This window comes from Brienomyrus brachyistius, chromosome 6 (genome assembly GCF_023856365.1).
Source record: "Brienomyrus brachyistius isolate T26 chromosome 6, BBRACH_0.4, whole genome shotgun sequence".
NCBI classification, from domain to species: Eukaryota; Metazoa; Chordata; class Actinopteri; order Osteoglossiformes; family Mormyridae; genus Brienomyrus; species Brienomyrus brachyistius.
Genome location: NC_064538.1, coordinates 7,265,114 through 7,287,352, shown reverse-complemented (window position 1 = coordinate 7,287,352; position 22,239 = coordinate 7,265,114). Strand labels below are relative to the sequence as shown.

Below are 22,239 nucleotides of genomic sequence, written 5' to 3'. Positions count from 1 at the left end.
TAATACAGAAATGGAATATTGCAGTGTTGCCTTTTGGGGTTTTAAGGTTAACGGCGCCCTCTAGAGGCCAAAGCAATAATTTCCATCCTATTGTTGCGACAGCAATTCCCTATAGCAATGTTTCCCAACCCGGTCCTAGGGGACCCCCAGACAGTTCACGTTTTTGCTACCGCCCAGCTCCCAGAGCAAAAACGGTAACTGTCTGGTAGAGAGCTGAGAGGAAGCAAAAACTTGAACTGTCAGGGGGTCCCCGAGGACTGGGTTGAGGAACACTGCTATAGGGAATGGCTCACTACCAACAAGCAATAATGAAGGATTATTTGAAGGCAGCTCAATCAGAAAAAGGGCCCTGGAAAAACCCCAGTTGAATTGTTTCATAAAAAATATTAAACGGCCTGTCAACAGCTTTGATTAAGTCAGTATAAAAATTGCATTTACTCTCTCAAATTCTACATCGTTTGTTCTGTGACTTAATCCCGCCACCACCATAAATACAAACGGAAGTGACAGCATTCCAAATGCTGCAATAACATGTACATTCAGAGATCAAAAATAGATACATATTGTAATATTATAATGCATTCATTTGTTTTCAAATGTTTCATAAAATTATTCAGATGGTGTGTGAATTGAATTGCCTTGGTCCTCTTAAGATCATATTGCTTTGGCTAAACTGTGTCATTCCTAAGCATAAATCATCATCTTACAGCCATAGGAGATTCAGGTCTTCCTCCAGTTGATTTGTCGGACAAGTTGGACAGTACGAAATCGCAAACCAGTTTCGGTAAAGGTTTGAAAATTGGATCTTAAGTATTGTAAAGCAAAAACCTGTTGAATCAGACAAGCTAAAACAGCAGAAAACAGTTCTAACATGTCTCCAGTTTCTTAATGATTCAGATTATATTATTATTTTCAATGTGGTTTTCAAAAGTTGTGAAACTGGCATTCGTTTCTAGCTTCAGGATTGCAAAAGTATCACCTTAATCCAAAATACTCTTCCAGAGAAATGGAAAAACAAAAGCTTTAACTGACCTTTCTGTTACGTATTAAGAATAAATAGGATTGACTTGTTTCGTGATTAAATAAAAACTATGAGGTGACAGTTTCCGGAGCAGTTAGCACCTCCACAAAGACTTTCTGTTTATATGAGGGAGTTTATACAGCAGCTCCGGAAGGACACGGGACACCTCATTTTCATTTACCACATTAGCAGCAACTCGTTTACAATTCGATTACCCGGTGAAACCAGTCTGTAAGGAAACACCATTAAGGCAATAATAATCAGCGTTCAACTTACTCGTGCTTGGTGTATTTTGTGGATTCGGTTTCATTCCCTGGTTCGTGTTTATTTCTAAGGTACTATGAGTACGGTCGGAAATAATCAGTATTGTGGGATCGTGTAAAATATACTATACGCATTAACTCAAATACATGCATTAACTCGTCAACGTTAATTGCAGTCTTCCTAGGTGGGAATGGGTGCCTGGCGGTAACAGGCAAGCAAGCAAATATATCGGCTTTTTTGATTACAACATTGAGGGTGAAATTACATAGAACGTTTTGCTATAAAGTGCTGTAAAGCTTCACAGTGCTTCAGCAACATAATCATTCATTCCTCGCAAGCCAGTATGTCAGTGATTAGCCGGTAAGCAAAGCACTTCAGAGACATAAGAGAAACCTTGTTTTATTTGTTATATCAAAACGGCCAAATAGCACTTACCAGAAAAGGAAAACTACCTATATTCAGTGCTTACACGTTCATAACGACAAACTAAACGACCAAGGTCCTACAATAAAGTCACATCGATCCCGTCCGCACTTAAAACACCAAATAACTCACCATGAGCGCTGTTTTTTTGTTATTTTTTAATGACTGTTTTGAGAGCACGGTTCGTATCGTCTGGCGCAAGCACTTCAAACGAGCCAGTCCCACACCCGGCCAAATTTAACGGGGCAAACATTTCGACTTTCAGGCCGGACAAACGTCGCCCTGCCTGTATTTCAAGGCAGAGCAAACCTCATTTGCCAATTGTGGAAATATTAATTTATACAAATAGTTTCCTTGTTGCTGTTGCTTTTTTGCAATCACACCACAACAGCACTTCTAATGAGACCCATAATACCTCCTTTCAAAGAAAGGCCGAAACCGCACGTTAGCATAAACACCCCCTTTGATACCACGTTTATGACGCTACAGCGAAACGTTCCGCTCACGATGCGTCGCCATGTCTCCAAGTGCACAGATTGGTCAATTTGCCTGTACGTGGACATTCCCTTAGTCCGATAGGCTGACGTTAACGTCACTCTTTAAGTGGATTGGCTATGGGGCGGGACATCTGCGTTTGTGGGCTATAAGCGAATGAGTCTGGAGTGGAAACTGGTATGGTTCATTCTGACGGATTCTCTGTTTACTAGCGTGGCATATGTTTGTGCAAGGTTATCATCCGAATACATGCCAGAATTATACTGTTTTTGCCATCTTTGTAGGGGACTAAGGCGTCAGTGTCTGGAATTGTGAGTAAGTGCTGTAGTGAGTGGTAGAATCGTGTCAGGCATGGGTTTCCGTAAGAAGAACAAGAGCCCACCGGTACTGAGCCACGAGTTCGTGATCCAGAATCACGCAGATATGGTGTCGTGTGTGGCTATGATCATTCTACTGGGACTGATGTTCGAGGTACTGTATCTTAAAATAATGATCAACACCTGCGAAACACTTCGAGCTGTGACAATGCGTAGGGGGTTGGGCGCAAACGCCCACCTCCCGATTCACGTATATCAGTGATAGCCTAGGAGGCCCATCTATTAAATAAGAGTGCACTGATAAGTAATAAATGATATATTCCCATTTTAAACTCATATCGTCATTTATATAGTTTATACCTGGTTTATGGTAAATCTGTAAAGGGAATGGGTAAACAGAATGCCTGTAGATACTACTTTGAGATTCTTGCAGTTAGCTTCGAAAGTGTTGTTTAAAACTGTTCTTTACTATATATTTTGTCTGTCTCGGTAAATATGCCAGTAATACGGAAATCAGGTTAAGTTGCATTGTTTATTGCAAGAAATATTTCAATGCACATCTATATGTAGGCATCTATGTGTCATTTGCGATTAAAAATAAGTACAGAAATTAAATACAGATTATACGACTATCGACTGCTTAATTTTATTATTTAAAACATGGAAAGTCAATGTGCGTGTAACTTTTACAAACTGCGTACGTGTGGCAGACGGGCTTGTCAACACGTGCCCGACATAAACAATGTGGTTGCGACAGTGAAGCGAGTGAAATGCACAGGACGGCTGGACAATTTTGCATCTCTGAATTATTTGTAAAACTTTGGTCCGATGTGCTTATGGCATCAGAGTCTATGAATCATCCACAGAGTGACGAATTTGGCCGTATTAAACATTTTCACTGGTCACGACCTGAGTCATTCCTGCCCTTCCTGAAGCTATGAATCGTGTCTACGTTTTTATCGTTAAATATGCAACGTCGTAATTAATACGTTTCGCTTATAAATGAAATAGGTATAAACTGTCAAAAACAATATTTTTCAGCAAAGAACAAATGCTTGGCCCTTTACTTATATTTGGTTGATATAGATGCATAGATTGCATTGTACTTTCACAATGTTTCATATATGTTTAAATCTATTAGAATAGTGTGATATAGTAAAATACTGTGTAATACCCATGCAAATATATACACCTAGCTTTATTTTTTTTCAATTAATGTTCAGCCAAAAATATGAAAGCTGTTACATCAGTTCAGGATTGTGTAATAGTATTAAGTAAAACATTGGTGTTTTTTTTATTTAATATTTGACAGGTAACTGCGAAGTTTGCCATAATGTTCATCACAGTCCAGTACAATGTGAATAACACATTGGGTAAGCCGCTATTTATCTATGGGAGCGATCTATATTTTATGGTATAATGTATATGTGTTTTTCCCCCCTATTCACAATTTCTTTTCTTAAAATGCATAATTAGATTATTGAGAAACATGAAATATATGTACTAAATATAATTATGCATATTGAAATGTATTTTGGAAATCCTTTAACGTGTTGTTGCTTTCTAAAGAGTTCGACAGTAAGTTTTATCATTGTTATCGTTGATGTTTTTGTTGGACACAGACGAAAGGCCAGAACCAGGGAATTTCTACCAATATGGAGCGAAAGATATGGCGACTGTTTTCTTCTATATGCTGATCGCTATAATACTGCATGCTTTGATTCAGGAATACATCCTCGACGTGAGTAGCGTGTGGGGAAAAAAAAATGTTTCCGCATATTGTGGGTGATAAAGAAGATTCAGGATTGCGCAGAGCAGCTGCAGTTCTATCAGTCATAGTTGTTTTTGGTTAAAAAAAAAGAAGAAAGTGTATCTGCAAACCACTGACATGACCGAACATCACTTGCTGCCATTTCAGTTCACATTGGCACCAAGCTCCCCAGCCTCATCTCTCCCACTCCTTTACAAGTTACATTTGACTCTTGGGCCACATGCCTGCTCTCAGTTTCCAAAGGTCTGCATGTAAGATGCCCTGGTTGGCCGACATTTAATGAGATGCTGCTTTGCATGTGTATCAAAGATCATTATTATGGCTCATATGTATATAATTGCTTCCATATTTAGCTGAAACGTCCTTGAAAAGTCCAGGTGCTGTTTCGTTTGGGGAGATGCATTGCAGATAGATTTTCTTCTTGCATCTGAGGCACACATATGTCTCATTTGATCTTATTTCAGAAAATGAATCGACGGCTGCATCTGTCTAAAACGAAGCACAGCAAATTCAATGAGTCCGGCCAGCTTGTTGCTTTCTACTTCTTTTCCTTCATCTGGGGCGGTAGCATCTTGACTGGGGTAAGAGCAGCACTGGAGGTGCCCCAGAATAAGGCATAACCTATTAATGGATTTTTGGTCTCTTCTCAGCACTCAGACTGGCTCATCTTTCTGTGTCTGACAGGAGGACTTTGCAACAAATCCGACGTTTTTATGGGAAGGATATCCACATAACCATATGGTGTAAGTATGGTGTGAATTCTGGGCTCTCGCCTGTGCCCTTTGACCCTGGATGATGTCATTCTCTGTCCCTGCTTGGTGACATGGTGCTGCAGAGAGTGACGTGTTAGCATTGCGCTCCTGGACTGCTGGTTTTGGGTTTTGTCCTTAGCTCTGTGCATGTGCATTTTCTCTCAGTGTGACACAGCTATTCTTCCACAGTTTCCAAATGTTTTGTAATGTAAGAATGAATGCATTTATGATAGTTTGAACAATTTTAGCCAATGGGAGGCTGGGTGGGGCAGTGTGGTGGCATGGGGGCTGCCCCTGTCGTCTTACACCTCCAATGAGGGGGGTTGAATCCCGTCTCCACTATTTCTAAGTGGAGTTTGTGTGTTCTCCCCATGTTCTGTGAAATTAGTATTACATTGTTAAAAGTCTCCAGTATGTTGGCAGTTTGAATCCCACACCCAGGTTCCTCCCACTGTCCAAAAACCTGTGGTTAGTTGAAGCGGTCTCCCTTTGCATGTTGTCATGTGTGATTCCCAGCTTTTTGCTACTTGGGATCGACTCCCAGACTAGATAAGAGGTTGATAAGCTACATAAGCTGGATATGGATGTATTTTACTACTGTCATGTCTAGAAAGTTCTGTAATTTTTTTTTCATTTCCATGAAAGAAGTTTTACCTATATTGCATTATTAATGTACGTTCTTGGCTGAATTTGGTTTCTCTATTGTAGCTTTCAAGTGAAATTCTTCTACATATGTCAGATCGCATACTGGCTTCACACTCTGCCAGAACTGTACTTTCAAAAAGTGCGAAAGGTAAGCCAGAGTCCTGCTTCCTTCATCGACGAAACGTGCATGAAAATGGGGTTATTAGGCCAGAAGTTTCGTGCAAACGTATAAATAAGTGTACACGTACTGAGTAAGTACACTGCCATTCGAAAGTTTTGGGTCACTTAGAAATTTCCTTGTTTTCCATGAAAACATACATGAAATGAGTCTGAATAGAAAATGTAGTTAAATAAATAGGGAATAGTCATTGGCAAAGTTAGAAAGAATAATTTCTGACGTTACAATAATGATTGTGTTCTTCAAACTTTGCTTTTGTCAAAGAGGCCTCCATTTGCAGCAATTACAGCATTGTAAACCTTGGACATTCTAGATGTCAGTTTTTTGAGGTCATCTGACGAGTTTTCACCCCGTACTTCCAGAAGCATCTCCCACAAGTTGGACTGACTTGATGGGCACTTCTTACGTACCATTCAGTCACGCTGGTCCCATAACAGCTCAGCAATAGAGTTGAGATCCGGTGACTGAGCTGGCTGCTCCAACATACACAGAATACCTAAATAATTCTTGCATAGTTTGCAGCTGTGTTTGGGTCATTGTCCTATTGTAGGATGAAGTTCAAGTGCCGTCCATCGGGTATGGCATGGCGTTGCAAAATGGTGTGATAGCCTTCCTTTTACCTTGTACAAATCTCCTACTTTACATCACCAAAGCAGCCCCAGACCATCACATTGCCTCCACCACGCTTGAGAGATGTTGTTAGGTACTCGTCTTTTCATTTGATCTGTTTCTCACAAACACGTCTTTGTGATCCGAACACCTCAAACTTAGATTCATCTATCCATAGCATTTTTTTCCAGTCTTCCTTTGTCCACGCTGATATATTTACCCTCTGGCTCACTTGTGCACCGGAACCTCCCTCTCCTCTATGTAGATATTCCATTAAAATCAGCCATTTCCAGCTATGATAGTCATTTATAACATTATCCGTGTCTACACAGTATTTCAGATCCAGCTGATGTCATTTTAATGGACAAAAATACTTGCTATTGTAGAAAAGCAAGGAAATTTCTAAGTGATCCCAAATTTTTGAATGGTAGTATATAAGTACCTTTTTAACAAGAACAAAACACCAAGCTACATTTGAAAATGTTTGCCTAAATGTTGATGTGGCCTCTGTAAAGGATGGATCATACTTCTCTGCACTCGTACATACGGAAGCGTCCGCGTGGACTTTTATGATATGTTTTACGTCATCGTGCTCCTTGGTGTGCCGCGCTCCAAATTTGTGTCCATACGGACAGCATATGCACAGCTCTGGACACGTTGCGCACGCACAAGCTCTTCCTCCTCGGTATCCATATTGGAATGACGTAGTAAGTACGCAGTGTGCGCATGTGTACGATGTGTTTCCCCTACGACACGTTGTATGCATGTGCAAACAGGTTTGAATGTTTCCGTGTCCGTATACACAGTGCGGATGCACGGGTGTTGCAGGGTGTTGCAGGGTGCCGGGTGTTGCAGTGTGAGCCAGCTTTAAAGGCTTTGTTCTTTCCTAGGAGGATATCCCACGTCAGCTGTACTACATTTCCCTTTACGTTTTCCACATCACTGGTGCCTATGTTTTAAAGTAAGTGAATGGCTTCGAATGAGTTAACATCGTCTTGCCTTCCCATTCAACAGGAAAGCCATTTAGCTGAAAGATCTAACCCTCAAATTTACGCTTAAAGTTCTTGCAGTCACTTTTGCAGGATTCACGTTTTTTTTGGCCAGAGAAACTGACAATCTTACACTGCTCGTATGTTAGCTGATTTGACTGTGTTGAAATGATTCGTCAGCTACAAAGGCAGCGCACATTGGCTGTTAGCATAGCTGTAGTACATTTATTTCATCCCTTCCCTGAGTCTTCACAGGAACATTGTCAGATAGAGAAGCTGACGTGCAGCTCCGTTGTAACAGATGACATTAAGGCCCTTTCCGTTTATCCAGCATGCGGCCCTGTGTCACCGTATGCTTTCTTGTCTGGCCTTGCCCTCAGTCTTCACCGCCTGGGACTGGTCTTGCTGGTGCCACACTACTTGGTGGAGCTGCTCTTCCACGCTTCCCGGCTCTTCTACTTCAGTGACGAGAACAAGCAAAAAGGGTACGTGTGCCTCTCCCTTACCAGGCAACACACAAGGAGGATCCGCTGATCGCCTTTCCACTGCTCTGCCCTGTCTAGGTGTAGTGCACACACTTTTCTTACATAATGGCCATTTCAGCCATTTGATTGAGAAATTCCTGTTAAATACTATGCTAGCATCTTGTAACGAGATGTTCCCACAGAGACTATATAATGAGAAAGTAATTTATTTTGTTAGTCTCCTTTTTTATTATAAATTTTAGTAATTTAGATTTTATGTTATATTAAGTTTCCTGGCATGTTTATGGACTGTCTTTATGATGAAGTAGGAAGTTTACGGAATGCTGTAGTTCGCTCTGTGGAATGCCTTCTTTTGGAATGGTGTTGTGGATCATTCTGCCTTTGCCAGGGAAGCAATGACTCCACAGCCCCAAGTGTTCAGACTGTTGGCCTCTTCATCAGGTTCACTCTGTGGGCGCTGCTCTTCGTCATCGCCCGTCTTCTCACCCTCACGCTCTCTGTCCTCACGTTTGGCTTCGGTTTGTCCCGCATGGAAAACCAGGGTTTCTCTATAGCAGATGGGAACTTCAACATCCTCACCATCAGGCAAGTCATGGTCCACCAGTGTGCTACGTTTGACTTCGTTTATATTGTCTCTTGACAAATTAGTAAAGAACAGAACTCTTTGAAAAACCTCCAGCTGTTCTCAGCATTGCTGTTTTAGATACTGCAGATTTGGACAATAATCATATTTAAATATTTTTTAACAGTACATGTCTGCAGGACGAAATCATTACATTATTTTTGCTTTTCACCTTACATCAGGCACTAAAAATACCTAGTTACTAACAAGATTTGCCTATCAAAAGTCTAGGTCCAATCTAATACAGTGGATACCCCTTGTAGTGATCATGTCTGTCTGGGTATAATTGATCACTATAAGTGGATGATCATCCATCCATTTTCCAAACCGCTTATTCTTCTGGGTCCGGAGCCTATCCTGGAAGCTACGGGCACGAGGCAGGGAACAACCCAGGATGGAGGGCCAGCCCATCGCACACTCAGCAGTTGATCATTATAACTGAATTTTTTCTTCTTTTTGTCTCAGGCAGATCGACGCTATTTACTTAATTATATTGCCCATCTCAAAATACAGTACTGCTGATTATAATGCTTTTCAAATTACAGTACTGTACAAATTAAATTACTGAATCAAAATACGCTATAATACAGTATAGTACTGTACATAATATTCAGTTCAATTCCATTTTATTTATACGGCACATTTTCAGAACATTACATTGTATCAAAGCAGTGGCTCATTTTTGGCAGTTTGTCATAAGCTTTCATGAGTCTATGGGCTTGTCTACACTTACATGGGTATTTTTAAATACGTAGCTTTTCCTATGCATTTTTGCCTTACGTCCACACGCAAACAGTGTTTTAAGTCACTCCGTTCACTCCGTTTTCTGTGTCGATGTGTAGACAGGGAAAATGGAGTTTTTGACTTGAAACGTCAGACTGTGCGCCATTGCCGAATTTGTTGGATGTCAGAGCGTGTGCCATTCGCTGGCAGAACTGGTGATTGGCCAACATGGTTTTACGGTTATATCGCCGCCTGCTGGTTTGCCATGCTCTTATAGACGGAGATTTCTTTTTAAGCACGTTTTTATAAATTCCCGTGTACGTGTGAACCTGGCCTATACAGACGTGGACAAATTTGTTGGTACCCTTCCACAAAAAACAAAAAAACACATCTCTGAAATACCTTGAAACTGACAAAAGTTTAATGGTATCCCTTATTGTTTATTCCTTATTGCTTTTGATTATTGATTCAGTTGAATATTTTATATAATTAAACCAATGAAAATGGCATGGAAAAAAGATGGTACCCTTAATTTAATATTTTGTGGTATCACCTTTTGCAGCAATCACTGCCAACAAGCGATCTCTGTACTTCACAGTGAGACGTCTGCATTTGCCTACAGGTAGTCTGGCCCACTCTTCCTGAGCAAACTGCTGAAGCGGCGTCTCCACACTGTAATTTTCAGATCTTTCCATAGATGTTCAATAGGATTGAGATCTGGACCCATGGCCATTTAAGAATAGTCCAGTGTTTTTTCTCACTCATTCTTGAGTGCTTTTAACTGTATGTTTTGGGTCATTATCCTGTTAGAGGACCCATGACCTGCGACTGAGGCTGAGCTTTCTGACACTGGGTAGTATGTTTCGCTCCAGGATACCTTGGCAGTCCTGCACAGATTCAAGGTTCCCCATGCCAGACACAACAAAGCAGCCCCAAAACAAACCCGAGCCCCATCCATGTTTTATAGTAGGTATGGTGTTCTTTTCTTTAAAAGCTTCATTTTTCTTTCTGTAAACAGAGAGCTGATGTGACTGGCTAAAAAGCTCCAGTTTTGTCTCAGTAGTCCAAAGGACATTCTCCCAGAAACTTTGGGGCTTGTGAACATGCATTTTGGTGAATTCCACTCTGACTTTTTTATGTTTTTCTGTCAGTAGTGGGCCCCTCCTGGGTCTTCTTCCATGGAGCCCATTATTGTTCAAAATGTGACGGATGTTACGATCAGAAGGTGACGCACCTTGACCTTGGAGCTCAGCTTGAATGGTTTTGGATGATTTCCTTGGCTCTTTTTCTACCATCCGCACCATCCTTCTAATCAGCCCGGGGTTGCATTTCCTCTTGCGTCCACATCCTGGGAGGTTGGCTACAGTCCCATGAACCGTATACTTTTTAATAAGATTGGCAACCGTGGTCACAGGAACATGAAGATACTTGGAGATGGTCTTATAGCCTTTACCTTTAATATGGTTATCTATAATATTCTTTCTGAGCTCCTCAGACAGCTCTCTCCTTTGCTTTCGCTGGTCCATGTTCAGTGTGGTGACACAATGATACCAAACAACACAGTAGCATGTTCTTTCCCTTTAAATAGGCTGAAAGGCTGATGAAATGCTTGAAGGCACCTGTGATACGAATGAAGGTTATCTGCTGGTGTGGTACCTGCTGATTGGAAGCAAAAAAGGGGATAGACATAATCCAGCAAACTATAGGCTAATCAGTTTAGCTTACATAACTGGAAAAGTAATGGAAGCTATAATCAAAGTGAAAATCGTAGATTACCTGGATTCAAATAACATTCTGAGGTATAGCCAGCATGGATTTAGGAGAGGTAGATTCTGTTTAACTAATTTACTTGAGTTTTTTGAGGAAGCTACAAGAGAAATTGATCACAAAAAGGCCTAAAATGTGATCTACTTAGATTTCCAGAAGGCCTTTGATGTTGTCCCCCACAAACGATTCTTGCTTAAGCTCAAAGATGCAGGGATTTTAGGAACTGTAGCAGCTTGGATTGAAAACTGTTTAACAGACAGGAAGCAGCGAGTAGTTGTTAGAGGCAGAATGTCGCAGTGGGCCTGCGTTCATAGTGGGGTACCACAGGGTTCAATTTTAGGACCACTATTGTTCCTAATTAATGATATTGACACCAATGCATACAGTAAACTGGTTAAATCTGCAGACGACATCAAGGTGGGTGGTGTAGCAGATACTGATCTAGCAGCACCAAGGCTACAACGGGATCTTGATTTAATTAGTGACTGCGCTGATACCTGGCAGATTAAATTTAACATAGGTAAATGTAAGGTAATCCAAGCAGGGAGCAGAAATATAAAGTACAGATATTTTATGGGTTTCACTGATATAAAGGATTATGAGAAGGACCTCGGTGTGTATGTTGATGCTTCCATGTCCCACTCTCGCCAGTCTGGGGAAGCAATAAAAAAGGCCAATAGGATGTTGGGTTACATCTCTAGGTGTGTGGAGGAAGTCAAGGGAGGTGATGCTACGATTATATAATTCCTTGGTAAGACCCTGCCTAGAATATTGTGTGCAGCTTTGGTCACCATACTTTAAAAAGGACATTGCTGGCTTAGAAAGGGTGTAACGTAGGGCTACAAGTATGATTCCTGGTCTTAGAGGAATGTCTTATGAGGAGAGGTTAGCTGAGCTGAATCTGTTCTGCCTCGAGCAAAGGAGACTAAGGGGTTCCTTTAAATCAGAGCTAGGTAAGATTTTAACAACTCTGAGCTATTTAAGTATTCCCAAACGAGCTTGATGGGCCCAATGGCCTCCTCTCATTTGTAAATTTCTTATGTTTGAAACATGACTATAATGCCAGGATAAATAGTCTCTTTAGGGGTACCAACAAATCTATCCACACTATTTTAGCATATCTTCGTAAAATAAACAACAAATCATTTCTTTTCACAATTTTATTGGTTTGCTCCAGAGGTTGGCAACCTTTTTAAAGCAAAATTTTATCCTAAATGTCTGACACAAGATTTACAAAAAGTCGCAATGGACAGAGAAGTGGGTTTGAGATACGATTTTTAATGTGATATCGGTATATATGCACTTGACACAAAAACAAAACTTCATTTACTTACAAAAAATAAAGAAAAACTATTTTGGGGGGGGCGCATAACAGCGCAGAGGTGACTATTGTCTCAGTGTTGTTCAGTTCTGTAGGGACAGTCTTCGCCCTCACCCCATCTTTCTGAGTAAAGTTTGTTTGGCTTTACAATAGTTTGACCTTCACTCCCCACTTCACTACTTGTAACTGTGCTGACCGAGCAGTGCAAAATATACTCACCACTTCGAACTCAGGTGGCTATAATATGTAAGTCAAAGAAAATACAATAATTTTGGAAAGGCTTGGTAATGATCCATCCATCCATCACCGTAACTGTTATATCCCAACTGGGGTCACGGGGGGACCTGTACCTGTCCCGGGAACAATGGGCACAGGCAGGAACCAACCCTGGGCAGCCACCAGCACACCACAGAGCACACACACTCACGGGGCCAACTTAGAGTTACCAATTAACCTATCGTGCACACTTTTGGACTGTGGGAGGAAACCGGAGTCCCCGGTGGAAACCCATGCGAACGCAGGGAGAGCATGTGAACACAGAAAGGCCTTGTCCCCACCCGAGGACTGATCTCAAGACCTCCTCACATTTTACTACACCATTTACTACAAAAAGTATATGAAAGAATTAGGAATCCCAATAAACTTTGAAGCCTACATCTTGGACACTGAATAAAATTCCGGAAAGCATATCATTTGACCGGAGACATACTCTCGTTGAAGAGAATGACTTTGAGGAAGCTTATAAAGTTATGCAGTTAAGACACCACAGAAGCGTGCGACGGACCACCTCATTCACATATAGCTAAAGAAATATCTAAATGAAAAATAATAACCCTAACCCATATATAAATTATTTGTATTTAGGAAAATATTATCATAATATGTTAAGACATGAAAATGTGAATGTGTCTAACATTCTGAGAGGAGCTGCACGGGTCTCGCGAGATGCAGGTTGCCGACCACTGGTTTACTCAATCACATACTAAAGGCATGCAGGTATACATTAGACGATTGCTTTTAATAGAATCACTTTTCAGGAGAAATGAAGCAAATTTGTCCACATCTGTATTTGTCATTCATAGAAAATGACTTTCTTCTTCCCTTCATGTCTTTTATGCACACAGAATTAGCCTCAGGTAGCTAGCCACTAGCAGACGGGTTACCGCAAGGCAAAGTAGGACAATCAAAGTAAAGTAAAAAAATAATAATAATACCACAGTTTTTTCCATATGTTCTCATGTTTAAAAAGACCCAAAATGAACACTGTAAGCAGGCTAGGTGATTAGTATAAGCAAATTGTTTAAACAGTATTTGTACAGGAATGATTCATCACTATAACCGTGTTCACTATAAGCGGTTTCCACTGTATTTCTAACCTTAGGAACGTAATCTACACATAGTTATAGAGCCAGCATTAACTGAAAAAAATATTCAATAATATTTCAGCAATAGCATTTGCTCTATGTTTTCCTTTGACTATTGATGTCAATCCCCCCCCCCCCTTCCCCCCCCCCCCACACACACATGCCCCGCAGGATCAGCTGCCTGGCTGCCATTTGTCTGACACAGGCCTGGATGATGTGGAAGTTCATTAATTTCCAGCTGAAGAAGTGGAGGGAACACAGTCAGATCCAAGCCACCAAAAGGAAACCCATCAGCCCGAAAAGCAGGCTCTCGAAAAAAGACTCGGCCAGAGGTCAGTGTCCCTTAACCCTATCATTGCATTGTCACACACGCTTCCTACATTTATCCTAAATGTAAAGCGGCTTCAATATCATACACCATACCTTCTGCATGGTCGCAGCATATGTGCTCATACTATGGGTTTGTCACACTCATAGTCTTATGTAATTTTGTTAAGGTAGTTCTACACATTTACATGCTTGTATCAAGCACCTTAAGGACCACACCACCCACATCTGGAAGTGTACTACAGAATCATCTGAAAGGGCTTTCCATTGCGGTGGTCACAGATTAAGGACCAGGGCTGCCTGTGTATGACGTTGATTGTTATCCTGCCTGCTTCTGTCCTGCAGGAAATGCATCCAATGGGGTGATTAAGTCCGAGGACAGGACGTCACCGCGTGCAAGAAAAGCAAAGGCCTTGTAGGGTGTGCTGAAGAAGGGCCACTGGTTTCTCTCGTTACTTTTCCAGTGGCCCACTGTCGCTTCTCTCATAAAATGTCATCACTGTCTTGGGTCCCAAAAACAAACTTTTGACCACATTAAGTCGTCACGTCCGTGTCTTTGCAGTTACACCTCCTTCCCATCCCAACCTGCAAGGGGAAAAAAATCAGTTTTGGTATTTACTTTTAAAGTTTGTTTTACTCGATGGTCCTTTTTAGTTTAAGACTTTCTGGGTTGCAGGCTGGCTGGAGATGACTTTGATAGCTTGAGGGCAGAAACCCTTAGAGTGGCAGGTGGTAAGCACCGGGTGAAATGCGATTGGGTTGTTGTTGGGGCTGTGCTGAAAACCCAAGTAAAGCCATTTGTACTTTTTTTACCAAAACACTGTGTGGTAATCGCCATACGCTTCTAGGACAGCAGAACTTGCTGCTCACACATTCGATTGGGAAATGTTTTTTAGCCTGTGATTTATTCCACTGCGGAAATCTGACTCGCGTTGAGTTTACGTTGCAAACTGGGGTGGCTACAGTCATGGGTTGTGCGAGATGCAGGTGGCAAAGAGAGGCGCTGCGTGTGCTGGTCTGGAATGGGGTTGCTCCAGCTGACACCAATGTGGGTGGCCGGGGCGAAGCTCACTTCCCCAGTGATGACGGGCTCGGCGGAGTGCCTCAGTTAGGCCCTCCGGAGGGTGACTCAGCATTTACCCTCCTGAGCAACAAAAAAGTAAAGTGCAAAGATGCTCTGAAAGGGAGGAAAACCAAGATCAAGATGTTTTTTTCTGTAAGACTTATATTACATCTTATATTATTATGGGAAATCACAGTTTAACTTGACAGAGCTAAAAAGGAATATGAGTCATGTACAATTGTCTCAAAACCAGAATATCAATTGCAGTTTAAGCCTAGTTTAGCTATTGTCTCTGAACTTGATAAGAAAAAGCTGAACGTATAGCTGACTCACTTGAGCAGCATTTAATTAGAAAATGTCATTGTAAGAAACAGTGAACGAGACTGATGACTTATCAACATAAAATTTTAATCAGGGGCACTGTAATTATATTCAGAGCTGAAAACGCTTTATTCAGATATCTGCCCTTATGTAGATCCTCACTGTCCTGAAGTACAGCAAAAAGAGCCATTCATTATGTGCCATAACCTCATACTCTGCAGGACTGGCGTTGGCAGTAAGAGGAGTCATGAAATGCATAAAATATATCCAGATTTAGTACAAATTGACCTTCTCTTTGGCCATGTTTTTTGTGATTTGAAGAAGTATCCGACATGAATTAATTGTCTGTCAGGCATCTACGCAACAAACCTGCTTGTAAACTCCATTACTAACCTGCCTTTAAGCCAACCACGCTACTAATTTATTTATAAACCATCTTTGTTGTTAACCTGCTTTTAAGCCATTTGTGCTACTAACATGCTGAAAAACAGCATAACTGATCTACCATTAACCTTTAATCCAGTCTGCTATCTCTTATCTCACCTGTAAAACCATCTGTGGCATCACTGACCTGTCCCTTAGCTGTCTTTTCCTTACTTGGCTATAAGCTGTCCACATCACTGACCTGTCCCTTAGCTGTCTTTCCCTTACTTGGCTATAAGCTGTCCACATCACTGACCTGTCCCTTATCTATCTTTTCCTTACTTGGCTATAAGCTGTCCATATCACTGACCTGTCCCTTAGCTGTCTTTCCCTTACTTGGCTATAAGCTGTCCACATCACTGACCTGTCCCTTAGTTGTCTTTCCCTTACTTGGCTATAAGCTGTCCACATCACTGACCTGTCCCTTAGCTGTGTTACTTATTTGGCTATAAGCTGTCCACATCACTGACCTGTCCCTTAGCTCTGTTACTTGGCTATAAGCTGTCCACATCACTGACCTGTCCCTTAGCTCTGTTACTTACTTGGCTATAAGTTGTCCACATCACTGACCTGTCGCTTAGCTTTCTGTGAGGCAGATGTACCTGGAAGTAGTTTGTCATGCAGTTTGATAGCCCCAGGGAGCCATATTTAGACGTATCTCTGTGTACAACGTCCTGCTTATTAGCCTGTCTGTCAGGTAGCTGTGTTAGCAGCCAGTCTGTCACTGACGTGTTGAGTGAGATGCCTGACAGGCCCTTCAGTTAATAGCCTGCTTCCAAGGCAGACACAGTCAGCTCTTTGTCCACGGCTCATCAGGCTTGGAGACCCCAGTGTAGTTCTCTGTAAGCTTGCGGGAGCTGGTGTTTACTAATTTTTCTTTTAATTGATTGATGATGAACCTGTTGGCTGCCGAACCGTTTTGGGTTTAAATTACGGCTGAAACAGAATCCGTCTGTCCTATGCATCTGACGTGCATACATGGTCTTCAACATATTGCGTGGGTCTGCTTTGCTTACTCTGGTTTCCTTCAGCAGTCCAAAGACATGCAGTTAGGCGCATGGTCGCTTCTAAATTACCCATAGGGGGTATGTCTGTATGTCCTATGACGGACTGGCATCCCAGCCAAGGGTCACCCCTAACCTGTGCCCTGTGTTATTTGGCATAGGCTCCAAGGCCCCTTCCTGTAACCCTGTACCTGGTAAGTGATTGGAAGAAGGATGTTTGGTAATACTGCAAGCTTGACCACAGTTCACACCTTGCTTTTAGCAAGCAAGCTCACTCCATCTTTTTCCTTAATGTTAGCCTGCCTGGGGGGGTTGGAAACTAGTTGACCTTCAATCCCCAGAGGTTTTTTTTTTCTCCCTACTTGGGATTTTTTTGGTTCCTCTCCTCCGTTGTCATCTGGCTTTCTTTCTTTCACTTCTTTGTCTTTCCTTTTCCCCGTTTTTGTGTTATTCTGTATAAATTATGCAGGAATCCACACCCATGTAAAACGCCTTTGTGACTCTGTTGTGAAAGGTGCTATACAAAAATGAATTGAACTGAATACTGGAAAACTGCACAAACCGAAACTTCTAGTGTTTAACTTTGTCTCGTATCACTTTAGCTAGTTGTTCAGAACATCTTTGCACTTTACGTCGGGCTGACTGTGAGTTTCAATAGCTTGAAATTGAAAGTTGTCTTTTGCCAAACATCGCTGAGGGAATGAAGGTCCCTTGAAATTCTCGTTGATAGTATAGATCTGTCCTGAGCATAAGTGGCTTTCCTTGGAATCATTTCCATTGTGGGATATGTCCTAAGGCACGGAGTGAAATGCTTTACACCTGACTGATAGTGCTGCCATTGGATATGTCTGTATAGCCTCCTGTGCTTGCTGTGGTTCCCAGTATGCAGTAGGGGGGGCAGGCATTGTGCAGATGAGGAAGCTGATCTCAGACGTGTATTTGGTTGAAGAGAATATGGTTGGTGAAACATTTAGTGGCCTTTTTGCTTCTACTGAAGGATTTTTCTACTCCCTTAATTTTTTTATAGCGCTTTGTAATCTTAGCCTGGACAGGGCTACAGTACAAAGCAGTTTTATGCATGTGATCCAAAACTACACAATTTTTCCAAGTGTCCTTATTCAGAAAATTGTATGACATTAATTCCAGGTGGATGATTGGCACTGCGGAGAGAAACATGACCCCTATGCATCTAACTCTGATTCCATCCTGAAAGACACAGAAAGGCTCTATGTGTGTGAGCACCTGTGTGTGTGTGTGTGGGGGGAGCTGTGTCCTTTGTATTATGCTGGTGAACTACGTTCACAGCATCTTGCATGTTAGTCACATCAATGGGAGTGAAACGCGGAGGACCGAAATCTGTTTCTCTTTCGATTTAGTGAAGTGCAAATGTAGCAAAGCTGTGTTTCAGTATTCATTTGTTTAGCAAATGCAATCTTGGTTTCTACTTTTCCTCTCTGAGGTAACAAATGTATCTTGAGGCGTACCAGACGATGGTGACCGCGATGCAGTGGGAGGTAGCTGGCGTGCTGAGGTGCTTTTACGGCAGTCATGCCTTGCCTGTGATTTTGATGTTTCCATATGTAGACTTCTATGATTCTCCTATGAGAAGTTTCAGACCCATTACAGCTTGATTTTGAAATGACAAATATGATTACTTTTGATCAGAATTACTGTGGGTTTGGATTCAGAGCGTTACGGTAGAGTACTTTTCTTATTTGTGAATGTTAAGACGGTGTTTGGACCTGGGTGGTAATTCTCTAGTACCACAGCTTGAGAAGTGTGACCCATTTAATCTGTGCTTTGATTCCAGTGAACGTCCTACTTCCAAAGCTGAGGAGCATAGCTCAGTCTCATGGTGTCATCTCAGGAGGGAAGAATCATTTCCAGCCTGTTACTTTCTGAGGCATAAGGAGAAAATGGTTGTGCATATTAATATAGTACATTGATAAAATGTTTTTGGATAAAAAAAAATATTTTTTATAGAGTTACGTAGAATGCCCAACATTCTTTTTTTGTATTTTTTATTTTTAAAGCAAAAACTTACCATTCATCATGTTTGTCCACCATTCAAAGCTAAAAATTAAACAATGTAAATATAAAGTGGGATCCTAGTTATCTTTTGATAGCTTAATGTGATATGGTTGAGACACAATAGCTTGATCCTGCCTGTAAGTTGAGATGCTCTGGTTTAAATGATGATTGACAAAACTATATACAATGGCTTGCAGCAAAAAGCTGAACTGAGATTTATTTTCTGTTTTACTTAAATAGATCAATGCTTGAGATTAATGCCAGCCAGCTGCATTGACGGCGATCAGCATTCACTGTTCTGCATTTACAGCACGGTTTGTGGACGTTCGGCTTGGAAAAAATGAATCGGGACGTCCATTCTCTCGGTATCGCACAGACTTTTTTGTAACAAGGTGTCTTGAATTTCGCAGGTTATCCCATGAAATAAGTTTACCGGGAACAGAACGGTGTTGTCTCACACCTCAAGGGTGAGGCTAGAGTTCCTGCCTCCACGTTGTTTGCGTGAAGTTTGCATTTTCTCCCTGTGTTGAGTGCGTCTTCTACAAGTACTCCCCCCCCCCCCCCCCCCCCCCGTAAAGTCAAAAGACATGCAAGTTAATTGGCATCTTTAAATTGGCCGTAATGTGTGATCGTGTGTAAATTATATCTGCCTGTGATGGACTGGCATCCCTAAGTCATACCCCCAGCCTTGTGTCTTATCCTGTCTGAGAATACCTCCGTGAATCCATCCTAGTTAAAGAGTTGAAATATGAATGAAAACGTTTTATCAGGCTTGTGGTGAACATAAGGCACTCTGTGGTGAACATAAGGCACTCTGTGGTGAACATAAGGCACTCTGTGGTGAACATAAGGCACTCTGTGCTTATCCTTCCTCACTAAATGGATGCCTTCAGATTTACTAATCTGCCAATCAAAACAAATGAACATGCACCAAAGTTTGTAACAGTTTTTTGCAGGCATATTGGAATCAGTTTGTTTTCCCTTCACTGTGATATTTTGAATTCTCTCTTGTGTCTTTTGTTGTTTGCTTAGATGTACTGATGTATTGCTTTTTATCAGAAGGTGTCCGCACTGATGTATGCCGGATGTATTTAAGAACATTTTTTGTGTTTTTTTTTCTCCTTTAAATAAATGCACTGTTACTTAATCACTACATTGTGCTGTGTAAAGCACAGAAATTGGCTGTGATGGCTTGGCGCCTCATCTGGTGAAATTCCTGCGTTTGTTTTCTGGCTCAGGGAGGGAGGGAGGGTCTGGGTGGCACAGCAGCCTGGTGGGTAGCACTGTTGCCTTACATCTCCATGGTTGACGGTTCAAATCCAAATCTTCCTCCTGCCCTGGAGTGTGCATGTTCTCCACCCTTTCAGTTGCTATTCCCGCAGTCAGAAGACATGCAGTTAAGCTAATTGCTGGTCTGAGCGTGCATGTGCCAGGAATGACCTGGTATCCTGTCCAGGGTGTGTCCATTGCGGCCTGAGATGGCCTCTAAGCTCCCTGCAGTGCTGACCAGGGGCTAGAAAACGGATGAAACAGAGGAAAATACTGTTTTATAAGCAGCAAAATCTTATGGTAATATGTATTAGGTAATATGTAATTATGCAGAGACATGGTTTTAAGGTTGTGTGTCTGTGGGGGGGGGGGCTTCGGTGTTTTCCAGTTTGCTTTAGTGCAAAGGTATGTCAGTGGATTGTGTCTATACTGGAGAGGGATATGCGGCTTAGTGGGTTAGGTGGTTGTGCTTGTGATCAGAGGGTCCCCAGTGCAAATCCCACCATCAGCAGACTGGCTTCACCTTTACAGCCCTTGAGCAAGGCCCTTAACCCCCAACTGCCCCCAGGACTGTCCAACCCCTCCTTGTGTGTCACCTTGAATAGAAACATCTGCCAAATAAAATGTAAATTGTCCATTGTCTGTGTCTTGCAGTGAACTTGCAGTGTGTGAGGTTAGCTCCAGGCTCAGTGTGGCTCACTACTGTATAAGCAATTATGGAAAAAGGACAGCTGGATAGAAAATATATCAACTTAGTGGGTGGGAAGCACATGAGCAGTACTGTCATTTCTGTTGTCCTCTTGGACTGGAAGGTTCTCCACTAGAGGGAGCTGTGGCTCTTCTATTGAAATATGACAGCTAAGCTTTGCGGAGAAAAACCGCATGCAGTCGCTGCATTAATAAATCACAACGCATTACCCAGGAAGAGCATTTTTGTGCAGTAATACTCAGTCTGCAGGGTGAGAGAGACAGAAGGGAGCTACACACAGGGAATTATTTGTCACTGGGTACTTCTGGAAATTAGAAAACAACTGTCTTGGAACCTATTGCAAGAATAATTGCAAAAAAAAATGCATGCTGCAGTATTTGATGGAAGTGAACATATTAATAGATTTTCCCCCTAGGTGAGAAGAAGGAGAAGTGTGCCCTCCTTAAACCTGCCGCTTGCTTTGTTCGCTCACATCTATCTTTAAGGCATTTGTTAATCCATAAGCCTCGGCACGGGCTGCCTGCAGACAAACCCCATGTCACCCGCATCACGCCTGCCATGTCTACCTGATGAGTCTCCGGCCAGTATTTTTGAAGTACCTCACCTCACTACCCAGGCTCCCCTGCTGCTCCCCGTTTGCCACAGCTGATGGTGTACTTTAAAAATAATTCCTTTGTTTGTATGATTTTACCATCAAAAACAGTCAGGCTACAACAAATGGTATAAAATAAAAATCTGTTTAAGACATATATTGAGAGCAGTATTCTTTTCGTTTTATCCAATCACAATGGGTCTGTTAGAATGGTGCACATTTCATTTCCATATAAATTAGGTTCATTATAAAGGGGTGCTTTCTCATTCAACAAAGCTCATTTATAATTCTGTATTTAATAAGACATGTAATTACATGCTTATAGACTAATAGCCAACAATTAGTGAAGCCTGCCTTTCATTGTTCAACGGAAGGGCTCACACAGCCTTTGAAATGGGCTGCAGCTTCTGTCTCACGCTGGATGTCTTCATCTCTTCCTGTTTCCTTACAGCCCTTGGAACATGGAGACACTACCAGTTGGTGTAGGAGCTCTCGTCTGCCGTGAAACCCATATGGTTATGTTGGAAGCCGTAAACTGGGCCTGAACTGGAAGTGGGTCTTTTGAATAATGGCTAAAAGTTCTGGAAAGCATTCTTGCCAGTATAGAATACTGTGGCTTCAGATTTGGCTTTTCACTACTGAGAAGCGGTATGGTTTCAGTTTTGTCTTTTATCTATGACATTGACCCTGAAGAGAAGCTGAAGTGGTCTGGTGCATGACACGCTTTCATAGTCACTGGTTTTGATTAAGATTT

The 22,239-nt window shown here is 41.8% G+C and overlaps 2 protein-coding genes across 7 annotated transcripts in view; one reads left to right on the top strand and one right to left on the bottom strand.

The window, feature by feature from the left end:
• LOC125745529 (protein kinase C-binding protein 1-like) overlaps nucleotides 1-22,239 on the bottom strand; it is a 311,418-nt gene that overhangs the window by 25,080 nt on the left and 264,099 nt on the right. For 4 of the 5 annotated variants that reach the window (XM_049018488.1, XM_049018492.1, XM_049018493.1 and 1 more), the window contains exon 1: nucleotides 1,841-2,157. The exons of the other annotated variant lie outside the window; for it this stretch is intronic. The gene's annotated coding sequence lies outside the window, so the exon portion shown is untranslated. Of the gene's footprint in view, nucleotides 1-1,840; nucleotides 2,158-22,239 lie in introns of those variants that run through there. 5 annotated transcript variants of the gene reach the window in all.
• On the top strand, nucleotides 2,325-21,642 carry zgc:113278 (Translocating chain-associated membrane protein 1-like 1-like). 2 transcript variants are annotated; one of them, XM_049018529.1, is made up of 12 exons: nucleotides 2,325-2,380; nucleotides 2,488-2,674; nucleotides 3,833-3,893; nucleotides 4,143-4,261; nucleotides 4,756-4,872; nucleotides 4,976-5,034; nucleotides 5,752-5,836; nucleotides 7,366-7,436; nucleotides 7,845-7,949; nucleotides 8,391-8,534; nucleotides 13,918-14,078; nucleotides 14,419-21,642. In XM_049018529.1, exons 2-12 carry the CDS (start codon nucleotides 2,555-2,557, stop codon nucleotides 14,490-14,492), a joined length of 1,116 nt encoding a protein of 371 aa, XP_048874486.1. In that variant the 5' UTR covers nucleotides 2,325-2,380; nucleotides 2,488-2,554; the 3' UTR covers nucleotides 14,493-21,642. The 2 variants fall into 2 exon arrangements, with proteins under 2 accessions (XP_048874486.1, XP_048874485.1); XM_049018528.1 differs by having other exon boundaries at nucleotides 2,353-2,674.